Source organism: Moschus berezovskii, chromosome 22, assembly GCF_049115385.1.
Source record: "Moschus berezovskii isolate FMDL1 chromosome 22, NW_MosBer_1.0, whole genome shotgun sequence".
Classification (NCBI taxonomy): Eukaryota; Metazoa; Chordata; class Mammalia; order Artiodactyla; family Moschidae; genus Moschus; species Moschus berezovskii.
Window position 1 is genome coordinate 12,226,064 of NC_142481.1, and position 13,632 is coordinate 12,239,695.

At 47.0% G+C, this 13,632-nt stretch overlaps 1 protein-coding gene across 3 annotated transcripts; it reads right to left on the reverse strand.

Moving 5' to 3' along the window:
- Window positions 1-1,936: 1,936 nt before the first annotated feature.
- TEX101 (testis expressed 101) lies at window positions 1,937-12,776 on the reverse strand. 3 transcript variants are annotated; one of them, XM_055412024.2, is made up of 7 exons: window positions 12,468-12,601; window positions 5,569-5,776; window positions 4,448-4,556; window positions 4,176-4,319; window positions 3,857-4,045; window positions 2,432-2,560; window positions 1,937-2,274 (listed from the first exon to the last, which is right to left on the reverse strand). In XM_055412024.2, exons 3-7 carry the CDS (start codon window positions 4,509-4,511, stop codon window positions 2,039-2,041), a joined length of 762 nt encoding a protein of 253 aa, XP_055267999.1. In that variant the 5' UTR covers window positions 4,512-4,556; window positions 5,569-5,776; window positions 12,468-12,601; the 3' UTR covers window positions 1,937-2,038. The 3 variants fall into 3 exon arrangements, with proteins under 3 accessions (XP_055267999.1, XP_088686430.1, XP_088686431.1); XM_088830304.1 differs by lacking the exons at window positions 4,448-4,556; window positions 5,569-5,776 and having other exon boundaries at window positions 12,468-12,776; XM_088830305.1 differs by lacking the exon at window positions 12,468-12,601 and having other exon boundaries at window positions 4,448-7,261.
- Between the last annotated feature and the right edge of the window lie 856 nt (window positions 12,777-13,632).

Sequence of the window (13,632 nt, forward strand, 5' to 3'; positions counted from 1 at the left end):
CAAAAATGCACAGAGGGAATATACAAATTGTAGTTGTAAAGTTTTTAGTGTAGAGCAAGAAACAGAGAAATTGCCCAATAAACGATTATTGTCTTCATTGACATTAAGCAATAATAAAAGAATCCTAACAACTAATTTTGCAACCCCTGATCAAAATTCACCTCCCACTCTGACATCACTGCCCTAAATGAGGATGTGCCCGCCCACCTGGCTACTAAAACATCATCACAAAATAAAGGGATTTTCAAATTCTTACCTTTCTGCAGTTCTCATCCTTTTCAGACTTCTGCCTCTCTTCTTGTCTACTCTCTAGAACTTACTGCCTTTTTTTCTTTCTTCTCATTAGCATCAAGTTTCCGGAGAAGGCAATGGCAAGACACTCCAGTACTATTGCCTAGAAAATCCCATGGATGGAGGAACCTGGTGCACTGCTGTAGTCCGTGGGGTCACTAAGGGTCGGACACAACTGAGTGACTTCACTTTCACTTTTCACTTTCACACATTGGAGAAGGAAATGGCAACCCACTCCAATGTTCTTGCCTGGAGAATCCCAGGGATGGGGGAGCCTGGTGGACTTCCGTCTACGGGGTCACAAAGAGTCGAATATGACTGAGCGACTTTCACATCACTTCACTTCAGACCGCTTTATCTGCGAATGAGTTCCAGTGTTTACCAGCTACCTTCTAGTGGCTTCAGCACCAGTGTGAATATTTTTTTTTTAACTGCTATCACCATCTCCTCTGTTCAGATTTTGACATTCAGGAAAATAATTTTATATTTATGCCATACTGAAACCTACAATGTGAATCTGATAAAGCAGTTAAATGTGACAATAAAAACTTATTTAATCATGAAAAAAAAAAAGAAACCAGTGTTCTATGGGAAACACCTACTTGGCTTTTTTGGTTTATTTCTGATTTTGTGTTTTACCCCAAATAGTATTTACCAGTCGTGGCTCTGATTGCTTGTAATTTCCCACATTTACATGTCCCCTCATTAAGTTAATATTTTGTTGGTGTTTCTTCTCACTCTTTAGAGAGATTTACCCAACTGACACAATGGAGAGCTGGATGCCTAAGAACAAAGATAAAATATTAACTTGTGTGGGGAGGCTTTACCTCCAAAAGTTAGTTAGAACTAGAGAACTTTCTAGAAAGAACTTGGCCAGACTACGCTATGGTCAGGCTCCCTGTCCTTTGTGGGAGGCGTCAACAGTTTGCAATAAAAGTCTCTCCTCCCACCTCCAGTGCAGTTTCTTTTGTGTCAGTTAGACCTCAATAAAGCTGCTTTAAAAAAAAGGAAAACAGTCTGTTTCTCTTTACTCCTTTACTTTGCTCTATAGAGCTCCTGTATCACTGGAGTCTTTCACCATAATATAGACTTTATGTATTTGGGAGTAATGAATAAAAATGCTTAAGAATTTGAAAAACAAATCTCCCCATCCAAACTATTGTTTGGCTCACACTCACCAGAACCTATGGAGCCCTAGCTCGGTCCCAAGTTCTCTCTGTCCACTGAGGAGGCATTAAGTAGGCAGCAGAGTTGAAAAGGAACGATGTAAAGTGTGCAAGGAACGAACAGGATAGGGGAGACAGGGCCCATTGTAACTGGAGAATTGGAGTCTGATTTTTCTGACACACCTCCCCGGGAATTATTAGAATCCCAAAGCACATGATTTCAGCCTTACGACTGAGTTGGGAGTGTTCTAGGGGAGGATAATGTTAGTCTCCTGTCTAGCCAGCAAGAGAAGGAAGCCTACTATAGTGAAAGGAATACCAGACTTTATGGCTTTGTCCATAGTTATGTAAGTGTAAGGAATTTACTCAAGTTTTTGAGATCTTTGATTCCCTTTCTGTAAATGTGTGGGTTGGACAGCATGAATTTTAAGGACCCTCAGCACAATAACACCACTTCTAGTCTTGAGGCATACACAAATCACAGCAGAAACTTTATTAGAAATGTCAAATACGTTCACAGGAACTGCTCTTCAAATCTCCACCTGCTCCTCAAGCTGCCAGTGATCAGTCTGAAGAGATGATTAGGGTCCAGAAGCACTCCCTCCAAGGACAAGCAGTAACAGGATCAGCAGTAGCTTTAACTTCCAAACTGAAGGGTGAAGCCACATGGCCCCACTGTCAATCTTTCGGGTCGAGATGAACCTGATGGGGCAAGTTTCCTTCACCCACAGGGGTCCTACTTTAAAGATCCCAGACATCAGCCTGCAACCAATGATCGATGTACAGCCTTTGATCTCCAAAAGTGAGTTGAAGTTTCCTGTGGAACAAGGATGGGGAGACACATAGATATTTGAAGAAATCAGAGAGGAATCCAGTCCTCACCTCATTCCTGGAACTCAGTGTCAGAACCTCTTAGGCTACACTCAGATGTCTGAGGTTTTCTGGCCTCTGAAACCATCAGATGCTCAACTTACCTTCAGAGACCTGAAGTTGCCCCTGATAGCATCGATCTGTTTTGTTGGGGCAGGCAAGAGAAGGAGCATTCAAACAGGACCCCAGAGCCAGACAGGTTGGACAGCGGAGGCCTGTTGTCCCTTCGGTTTCTGAAGAGTGAAGAGAGAGAGAGTTAAGGATGTGTCCTGCCTCTGGAGTTCTCTCTCCTTACTGCCTTCTCTTCCTCGAGTCTTTCCTGCTGATGCCTCCCTGCTCAAGGCCTGTTACTACCACCTCCCCATCCCTCTCCAACTGATTTCTGTGCTGGCAGAACACAATCCAACATGACTTCCAAACTGTGTATAGGTGTTGAGGTACAGATACGCAAAGGACACAGTTCCTGCTATCTAGGATCATTGTCCTGAAAGGGACAGACATGGAAGGAATTAGCTACCATACAACTCTGTGGGCACTGTGGCCAAGGTACGGTAGCAAAGAAATGGAAGAATGCTTCAGTTCAGTTCAGTTCAGTCACTCAGTCGTATCCGACTCTTTGTGACCCCGTGAATCACAGCACGCCAGGCCTCCCTGTCCATCACCAACTCCCGGAGCTCACTCAAACACATGTCCATAGAGTCGGTGATGCCATCCAGCCATCTCATTCTCTGTCGTCCCCGACTCCTCCCATCTCCAATCCCTCCCAGCATCAGACTCTTTTCCAGTGAGTCAACTCGTCACATGAGGAAAGAATGCTTAATTACCTAAAATAATTTGGTTGAATTTTTTTCCCAGAATAGACACCTCAGTTGAGATGGAGGAAGAACAGAGGTTAGCTGTGTGAAATGGGGGTTGCGTGAGGGTAAAAACGGCAACAGCAAGGACAGAGGCCTGGAAGTGTGAGCTGGCTTGGTGGATTTGGGAATTGTGAGAAATCACCAGGTGTTGATATTCAGCTGATAGGCACAGAAAGGCAGGGCTGGACTGTTTTTTATAGCCAGCGTCCATTCTGATTGGTCAGTACCATCTCCGTTGTTAAATATTTTGAATTCTGCCCTAACTAAAACACAATAAATGAGAGGGAAGAGAAAAAAATGACCTGAAAAGATAGGTGTGGCCAGGTTACTGTAGACTTTGAGGATAAATGAAGGAACTGGGCTGTGGCCACATGGCAATGGGAAAGCTGGAGCAGCTAGACCAGTGCCACCAGCCTGATCAGAAACATCCACTGACATCTTATTGCTTAATAAACCCCAAATCCACTTTACACTGCAGCCTTCACTGATGTCCCTCTGCTCGGAGTACTGTTTACAGATCTTGAGGTGACAATTTAGAAAAAGAGAGACAAGCAAAAGGTCTGAGGTCCTTTTGTGTATGGCCCACTTGAACCTAAACCAAGGTGCATAGAGTTTTCTTTTCAGGAGTGTATAGAGTTTCCCTTAGCACCCATCTCTTCCCTCTCAGGGTACCTTCTTCAGTCGCTTCTATATTCCATATATCATGTAATCCCTCTCTGTTATTGCAAAAGGGATCCTCGCAGTAGTTACTGTAGGAGATTGCAGCTAGGCCGGGGGCTGCAGTGTGCTGGATATATGTTATTGCTGGTGTCCCTTCCAAGCTGCAGCTCTTAGTGGCCACAATCGCTGTCTTGGTCCCTGCTGTGAGACAGGAAGGAAAGTGGGTGGACACTACTGTCTGGTCTGGGGAAGGTAAAACCGTATTAACATGAACATAAGCATCTCCCCCTCCCCCGCCCCCACCAGCACAATCACCCCTTTCTCATTTTACCAGATTTGATCAGCAGGATGGTTTCCTGGCACAATGCCCCATTGTCACAAGCCTCAACTTTCTCTGAGGTCCAGTTGAACGTGCTTGCTGGATTCTCTTGGATACCCATGAATGTACCCTTTTGACAAAAGAATTTCTCTGCCACTGGGAGAAAAGGAGATAAATATGAACACTTGTCCTCCTCTGCCGGGGCCCCAAATCACTCTTTTTTCACCAGAAATCCATCCTCCTTGACCCAACCACTCCCCCACCCCCACATCTCCGATACATACTGATTAAGGTCGGGGCTCCTAAAAGAAAGAGGAGCAGCAAACCCTGAAAGTGACAGGCTCCCATGGCTTCTTTTATAGACGTTTGGAAGAACTGATCAGGATCTGTGAGCTGATGGACATGGACAGGAAGCTTTTCAGCCACGTGGAATAAGATAAAATCTAAGCAAGCACCGACTTAAGGGCAGAGCTTACGGGTATATATAAAACGATGACTTCTAAAGTCTGTCCCGATCTAGCTTGTGAGTTTGGGAGACTGACTGACTGAACTAGCTAACAAACCTCAGTTTCGATAGCTGTACTTCTCAGACTCGGCCACCCAGACCAACGAGCTCAACAACCCGTACCCGCCAACCTCTGGAGCACAATCCGGCCTACAGGCCCCTTCTCCCTCAGACTCCAGAGTCCAGATTCAAACCTACGCCCTGGAGGCTCAGGTCTCTCAGCCCCCATCTTCATCCGAACCCGGGATTCTGAGATCTCAGCCTGGTCCTATCTAAGGATCCAGGAGTTTGGATTCAGCCACCTATTCTGGCAGGACGCGTGATTCTGGGCACCCAGCCTCTCCCCGTCTCAGATCAACAAGCACAAGGCTCCAGCCTTCGCCCCGCTAGCTCCAGGAGTCCCACTCCCACCCCAGCCTTATCTTTACCCAGGACCCAGGAACCTGGGTCCCCAGCCCCTCTTTTTCTCTTTAAGGGACCAAAATTCCTCCTGACATCTAGATAATCTCACAAAAACATACTGGTGCTGAAGTAACACCCTGGAACGCTACACTCTCGCAACCAGGCCTTCTCCTTCAAGCTCCCTGAGGCACGGAAGGCGGGACCTGTTTCACCCGACAGCTCATTTGAAGCCCCATTGGTTGACACGAAAGCGTCTGATAGCTCATTGGATGAACCTGGAGGAACCCCACACCCCATTGGCCTATCCCTGACCGGCTTGGAAGGTACACATGCGCAGAATGGCGAGTGGTGGGTAAGCTGGAGGACCAAGAAATCGCTGGTCTTAGCGGTGCTAGGCCCGCCTAGTGCCGGAGCGGCGCATCCCCAAATGACCTTGCTTAAACTTTTCTGTTTGATCTATAGAGTCCATACTTCCCTAGCCGCACTAGGAAGGCAAACCTTTAGATTTCATCCCCCGAACTCTTCTCCTAGCCCAAATTCCTCTCATGGTACCAGCTTGGCCCCTTCCCAGCATCCATCCAGTGGCCATATCTGTTGGGAGTCAACTTGGTCCCCTCACTCTTCACTTGCGGTGGTTCCTGCTCAGCCCAGGCCTCATCGTCTGTACACACCAGGGCACCAGCCTCCTCCGTGGTCTTCTGGAAGACTGAATAGAGGGTTGCTGGCTTCAGCGTTATTTCAGGCACCCTTGAACGGCAGAATGCCATTGCAGCTAACCCGCATATTGGTGTCGTATCATGAACAAGATGAATCATTCAGATTTCTTGTTTATGGCTGGAAATCATTATATAATATATATATATTTACATGTATGTATACTTACATATAAGTTCTCTGGATGTAACAAAGATGCCATATTTGTTCTTTCAGACTTGATACTGTTTCTGTGAGTTTTGTGGTATAAATGAATATTTATTTTTCATAGAGAAAATGCCACAGTAAGAATGGTGTTGGTAAAACTCTTAACTTTATGTGAATATATATTAAGAGCTTCCAGTTGGGGACTGTTAACATTAAGAATATAATAATCAATATTGTTATTCATGCAAATATTAGAAAGAGTTAATATACCTAGTAAGAGACCATTCTTGTCCAAAGACCCTGCCCCTTAGGACCCAGGAATCTGAGCCACACTCCTTTATTTTTGGGACTTAGGCCTCCAGAACTCACCTCCTCTGATCTGTAACAGTATGTGGTTTTCCTGTGGTTTCCAAGGTCTCAGATCTTGGTCACTATTGCCAGTATAGGACCAATGAGTTAGGGGGAACTGGAGGGCAGAGAGGGTGGTTGGAAGCTGCATAAACACCTGCTTGGAGCTCCAGAATCTTGTCTTAAGACCCTCATCCCTTCCCATGCCTCTGAGTAGCACTCACCCTGCCTCTTCAGTCCTAGCTCCATACCTGGCATCTAGCAACTGTAGTGAAGGTCATCTTAAATAACACATTGGCCTGTTAATTAGTTTGCTGAGGCTGCCATAGCTAAGTACTATGGGACTGAGAGGCTGGAAGACTCTTTTTCTGTGTGAGCTTTGGACATTGTTCCATGTATTTCTCCCTGGAAGGTTGTTTGCACCCAAATGCACAAACTTAAAAAAGGGCTTCCACCCCACCCCTGCTCTATTCTAAAGTAAATTGCCTGTGTCTGCTCACTTAGCCCTGGTAGGGAGACATGGCTTTTTTACTTGTGTGTTTTAAATTAACTTTTGGCAAGGTTAAGATGCCCCAAACCACCTCTGAATAAAGTAACTAAAGCAGACATTTTAACAAGAGCTAGTGCTACTTTAAAATGTTAATCACTGATATATAGTAAATCTTTCTCTGGGTTCGGTTTTTAAAGCCATCAGTAACTCTGTAGAAATTCTTTTTATTTCTTTATATTTGTCTATGCCAGGTCTTAGTTATCACACATGGGATCTGATAGTTTCAGCAGGCAGGATCTAGTTACCTGACCAGGGATTGAACCCAGGCTCCCTGCATCAGGAGGTGGAGTCTTAGCCACTGGACCACCAGGGAAGTCCCCATCCTTCTCGTATCTTGGGAACTGTAAGTGTTGGTCATCTCGGGTAACTTCTCAAGACATAATAGGGAGACCCACAGTGTTGATGGCTCCAATGTTCACACACCACAAATCTTGGATATTGAGGTGCCCATGCTTCCGGCAGTGAGCCAACTTGGTCCCCTACCCACCCACCCTGGGTGAGGTTACCCTGACAGGTTCAGAGATGGAAGGAAGAATAAGGATCTATTCTTTAAGAATTGAGAGCTCAGGGGATCCTTGAGGGCTCTCAGGGTAGCTTGTGCAAGAGCATTTGTGCATACTCATTGGCTCTCTCTGGGGTGTGGGCCATGCTGTGCCGGGACTGACTCCACCTGGCTCATAAGAGTCAATTTTCAGGAGTTTTTCAAGCCAGTTGCTAAATACAGCCACTATTAAAAATTAAATTCAGTCAACTTTAAACTATATTGAGGCGAAAGTAGGACTTCCCTAGTAATCCGATGGTTAAGAATCTTCCTGCCAGTGCAGGGGACCCAGGTTCGATCCCTGGTCTGGGAAGATTCCACATGCTTCAGGGCAACTAAGCCCATGTGCCACAGCTATTGAGCCTGTGCACTGCAGCTACTGAAGTTCACACACCCTAGAGCCTGTGCTCCACAACAAGAGAAGCCAGCAAAATGAGCAGCACATACGCTGCAACTAGAGAAAGCCTTCTTGCAGCAACGAAGACCCGGCATAGCCATAAAGAACAGAATTTTTAAAACAAAGGCAATAAACTCTCAAAACTCATCACTTCCTAAATTATCTCTCTACTATTTTACTATTACCTATATTCTTGAGCTTATTTATAACTATTGTATTTGTATGGTGTGTGTGTGTATGCAGTCTTTCAATCATGTCTGACTCTTTGTGACCCCATGGACTGTAGCCTGCCAGACTCCTCTGTCCATGGGATTCTCCAGGCAAGAATACTAGAGTGGGTTTCTATTTCCTCTTCCAGGGGATCTTCCTGACCCAGGGATCAAACCTGTGTCTCCTGCATGGTCATTTCTTCCAAACTCCATAGGCAGGGACATCATGATAGCTTGAAATCCGCCACAGTGGTAGTATTTACACCAAGGTCATTGGCAAATGCTACAGATCAGAGTTTTTATTTCTCCCTTCAGGGAGGCAGTTGTTCATTTACCAGCACACCATAAGTGTACGTGGCTTTGTGTTCAAGTGTGCATTTATGTAGAAAGGAGCTCTCTCCCTCATTTCAGTACTGGGCCTTTTCAGGCCAGTTATAAATCTATGAAGTGCATGGCACCCCCTCAGATGTAGAGCATTTGTGGTCATAACAATCCTCTTTGTTATATATTGTTGCAATCATATGTTTAAAATACATGAAGGAGTTCCCTGGTGGCTTAGTGGTTATGATTCTGGGCTTTCACTGCCATGGCCTGGGTTCAATCCCTAGATGGGGAACTGAGATCCTGCAAGCTGTGTAGCACGGCCAAAAATAAATAAAATTAAATAAAATATATGATTACTCCCAACTCCTGCACCATCCTTTGTGGTTTCCCTGGATCCAGTATTAACAGTTGTAATCAGCACTCCCCTTAATAAATTCTACTCAAGTTACCCAACTTGGGTGAACAATTTATTTCCTGCTACGTGACAAGTTGACTCACTGGAAAAGACTCTGATGCTGGGAAAGGTTGGGGCCGGGAGGAGAAGGGGACGACAGAGAATGAGATGGCTGGATGGCATCACCGACTCTGTGGACATGAGTTTGAGTGAACTCCGGGAGTTGGTGATGGACAGGGAGGCCTGGCGTGCTGTAATTCATGGGGTCACAGAAAGTCAGACACGACTGAACTGAACTGAACTGAACCAGGTGGCTCAGTGGTAAAGAATCCATTGCCAATGCAGGAGATGCGGGTTCAATTCCTGGGTCAGGAATATCCCTGGAATAGGAAATGACAACCCACTTCAGTATTCTTCCTTGGAAAATCCCATGGACAGAGGAGCCTGGAGGACTTGGCAGGCTATAGTTCATAGGGTCACAAATAGCTGGACACAACTGAGTGACTGAACCTGAAGCCGGGACCCTGCCAATTCAGTAATTAGGATCAGCAGTGGCATCCAGCAACAGACAAACAAAATTGTATTCTGGGGTTAGGTTTCCACTACATGGGAGAAGCACAGGGATGATCACCTTGATGGAAAAAGATATGGCACAGGTGAGAGAAGTCCTGTGACAATTTCATAGTTGGCCAAGTTTTCACTGGGGTAGCAGTGAAAGAAGTGCAGATGGAAAGCAAGGTATTGGGAGCTGAAGTGGGTGTGGCACTTTGTTACTATGGCAACAATGGTGCACAGGTTGACTGGGGAGTCAGCTGGTTTCTTCCAATGACCCTAGTGAGCAAACATGGGGGAAGAGGAGCGATGGAAAGATGAGATTGTCCAAATGGAAATGTGATGGACAATCAGAAAACTCCCTGGGCAGAACATCTCGTTTCCAGTCACAGGGCAGATATGGCTGAGCGCCAAGCCTAAGACTTGAGTGAACGGGTTGCAGAGATGCCAGGTGAATGTTCAATGTTGCCAGTCTGTGTTAAGGGAGTGTGACCCTCAGAAGTGGGATAGAGACCACTCATAGGAAACTGTTTCTCCTCCAGACCCACCAGAATAAATTTATAATGTAGTCCAAAGAAGCACAGGACTTGGTCTGGCATGAACATGCCACACATTGAGAGAGTTAGAGAACCTCACCAGTTTGCATGGGCAGGAAACCTAGAGTGTGTGCATGAGCAGATTCTGTGCCAGTTATGGCCTCTCAGCTCCAGATCCACTCTTCATTGCCCTGCTGGATACTGCAAGCAATTTTCTTCATCTCCCAGCACAATGTTAGGCTTTGCCAGTAGAGAGTGGTACAGGGACACTGCAGGCTGACAAGCTTATCTGCTGGCCCCAAGTATGGCGGTTGCTACCTAGATACACTATTCTCTTATCTTTGTCATGTGCTAGGTCGCTTCCAGAGAAGGCAATGGCAAGCCACTCCAGTTCTCTTGCCTAGAAAATCCCATGGATGGAGGAACCTGGTCGGCTGCAGTCCGTGGGGTCGCTAAGGGTCAGACACGACTGAGCGACTTAACTTTCACTTTTCACTTTCACACATTGGAGAAGGAAATGGCAACCCACTCCAGTGTTCTTGCCTGGAGAATCCCAGGGACAGGGGAGCCTGGTGGGCTTCCATCTATGGGGTCACACAGAGTCGGACACGACTGAAGTGACTTAGCAGCAGCAGCAGGTCGCTTCAGTCGTGTCTAACTTGGTGCGACCCTATGGACTATAGCCTCCCAGGCTCCTCCGTCCATGGGATTCTCTAGGCAAGAAAACTGGAGTGTGTTGCCATGCCCTTTTCCAGGGGATCTTCCCGACCCAGGGATCAAACCCTTGTCTCTTACATCTCCTGCATTGGCAGGCAGGTTCTTCACCACTAGCTCCACCTGGAAAGCCCTGTGTTCTTTAGGCTTAGTAATCAGTTTCCTCTTAATCCTTGCTAGATAATGATTCTCTCTTTCCTTTTTGGCCTTGTGGATCTTAGTTCCTGACTAGAGATGGAACCATGTCCCCTGCAGTGGAAGCTCAGAGCCCACCATTGGACCACCAGGGAATTCCCTCATGAGTCTTTTATTTTTAAATATTTCCTTTTTTAATATTTATTTTTATTTATTTCATTGTGCTAGGTCTTAGTTGTGGCCCTTGGGGTCTTCAATCTTTGTTGTGGTTTGTGGGATCTCACTCCTCAACCACGGATTGAACCCAGGCCCCCTGCATTGGAAGGGCAGAGTCTTAGCCACTGGACTCTCAGGGAAGTCCAATAATGATTTTTTTATACTAACTGGGGTTCGATTCCTGGTCAGGGAACTAAGATCCCGCATGCTGCGTGGCCAAAACAAAAACAAAACAAAAAACTTCACCTGTTAAAATTAACATGTGGTTCCTGACACATGCCTGGACCCCGACTGATACAGATTCTAAGGGTGTGAGACTAGACAGGACCAAGGGGAAGGCTTCATGGGGCCAAAATCTTTCACAGGGAATATAGGATTGAAGGTATTAGTTCAAGCGTCTGAGGATATAATTACTGCTCTATTGGGTTAGTGAGTTAACTAATGTCTCCATGCAGTGACACCAAATGAGCTAACTCTCCCCAGGTGACCTGGCTGTTGACTCCACTCAGCGCCCAAACCAACAAAGGCAGAGGCCAGTCTCAGCCTGTTATGACATCTTTCTACAGCAGGACTTTTCAGGACGTAAACCCAACTCTCGAGACCGACCTTTCTCCCCACAGGGTAATACACACTGTGGCTGCTGTTCTGCCTTCCTTGTGCTCAGTGCTTCTGTCAACACTGCCATTTGGGGACTTAGGAAATGTCTACTCTATTGCTACAAGATCCCATGAAGTTTTTTAAAATTAATTAATTAATTTCTTTCCTTTTTTTTTTTTGCTGCCCTAGGTCTTCCTTGCTGCATGGGCTTTCTCTAGCTGTGGTGCCCAGGCTTCTCTTGTTGCAGAGCATGGGCTCTAGGGCGTGGGCTCAGTGGTTGTGGCATAAAAGCTTATTTGCCACGTGGCATGTGGGATCTTCCTGGACCAAGGACTGAACCCCTGTCCCCTGCACTGGCAGGTGGATTCTTAATCACGGGACCACCAGGGAAGTCCTCCCATGAAATATTGTTTCCAACTAGAGGATGTATTTTGAGGCAAAGGAACTGAGGCAATTAACTCCCACCCACAGAGCTCACTGACCTTCCAGGTGCCCCACTCCACAGACACAGTTGGTTTATCAGAAGGGTCGAATGGCCATGATGGCTTTTGAAGGCACCAGGTAGAGAAGGCACCTTGCCACCCAACAGGAGATGCTCTAGGTCTCAGACGGGCCAGTCTACCGTGTCACCTCCCCTAGAGCCAGAACGCAGGGGTCCATGACACAGGGGAGGGTCAGGGAGTGTCCCCTCCCATCAGTACACACGACACCCAACTTAAAGGATTCTTGCTCCTGGTCTCTATGACCTTGGGCTTGATGAGGGTGAGAAACCCAATCAGAGCTCTAATCAACCAGAAGCCAGGGCTGCCCCCATGCTGTTTTGTGTTCCTCGTGCTGCTGAAACAAGAGGCGGAGAAGACGGCCAGAGGGAACGTGGCCAGCAGGGGCAGGCTGGCTTGCTGGGTCAAGGAGGACTACGTTTGGAAGCCAGGGGATGCGTTGTGGGTAATATTTACTTGCCGGCGGCCCTAGTCAGCAGAAAGTGGCCAAAAGCCAATAGAGACGAGACTATTGAACACTTACTTCCCTTAAGAATGAAGATTTGTGTCCCAACGATGTCCAGAGGAGGTGCTGGCAGGTGGTCAGAGAACGTAGAAGGGTGGTAGAAGGCGGCTCTCATCACCACCAGCGACAGTCAGGGCCTTTGCAGCTCCGTGACAGGTTTCCCCCATTTCCCTCTCACTGTGGTTCATGAAGAACTGGTCATCTGAAGCTGTGGGCGTGTGACCCCTTGTCATTAGCACAAGATAGTTCCATGATAAAGTAACAGATGGGAATTGTGTGTCTTCTGAATTGCGGACTCAAGGGGTGCATTGTGCCCTTTCCTTCTTCACATTCACTCTTCCCCCTTCTCCCCCTGCCCTGTGCTGTGGGGACTGTTAGTGGGATCTCCCACATTCCAGCTGGGTTCAGTTGATGGGGAGCCCCAACAGGAGACCGGAAGGAGGACACTGAGTGAAGTTGGGGTATTAATTCCCCAGCTCCCTCCCTGTAGTGTCGTTGTGGGTTGGGTGGATTTTTCAGCCTGAGATCACGGCTCCTGTCAGGCAGCCCTCTCTAAACACCACCCGCTTCCAGATTCTAACAGCAGTAATGACTTCTTAGTCTTTCAAGCCTAGGATGATAACAGACCCAATGATAGCAGCCTCAGGAAACGGTGCCAACCCTTTCATTTCTCTGCTTCACACAAACCATTATGTCAATTTATTCAAGTGGGGTGAGCCCCCTGTTGGTGCTGGCTACTAAAATAGAAGCTTCATTGGTCTGGTACACCTTCACTTCCCAAGTCATTGTATGTATGTGCTCAGTGGCTCAGTTGTGTCTGACTCTTTGCAACACCATGGACTGTAAACCCACCAGGTTCTTCTGTCCATGGAATTTTCCAAGCAAGAACATTGGAGTGGGTTGCCATGCCCTCCTCTGGGGGATCTTCCCCACCCAGAGATCGAACCCAGGTCTCCTGCATTGCAGGCAGATTCTTTACTGCTGAGCTGCCTGGAAAGCCCCTGACAAGAGGCCCTAATACTTCTGCTTGCAGGACCTGGAAGACTCTGCTACCACCCAAGCTGGTCCAGGGGGGCTGTGGACCAGACCAGTAAAGGATGACCTGAGATGGTGAGTCTCTCACCGGCTTCCTCTCCTCCCTCGTGCCAGGTCTCTGGTAGCCCTGCCCTCCCCTTACATAGAG

What these genes read in the sequence shown, in the direction of transcription:
- TEX101 (XM_088830304.1), bottom strand. Translation starts at nt 12,564, where the DNA reads ATGAGAGCCGCCTTCTACCACCCTTCTACGTTCTCTGACCACCTGCCA. An exon ending in AATCTTCATTCTTAAGGGAA is followed by an intron (nt 4,320 to 12,467) that starts GTAAGTGTTCAA and finishes CTTTTCTCCCAG; the next exon opens with TGGCAGAGAAATTCTTTTGT. An exon ending in TATAGAAGCGACTGAAGAAG is followed by an intron (nt 2,561 to 3,856) that starts GTACCCTGAGAG and finishes TTCACTCTTCAG; the next exon opens with AAACCGAAGGGACAACAGGC.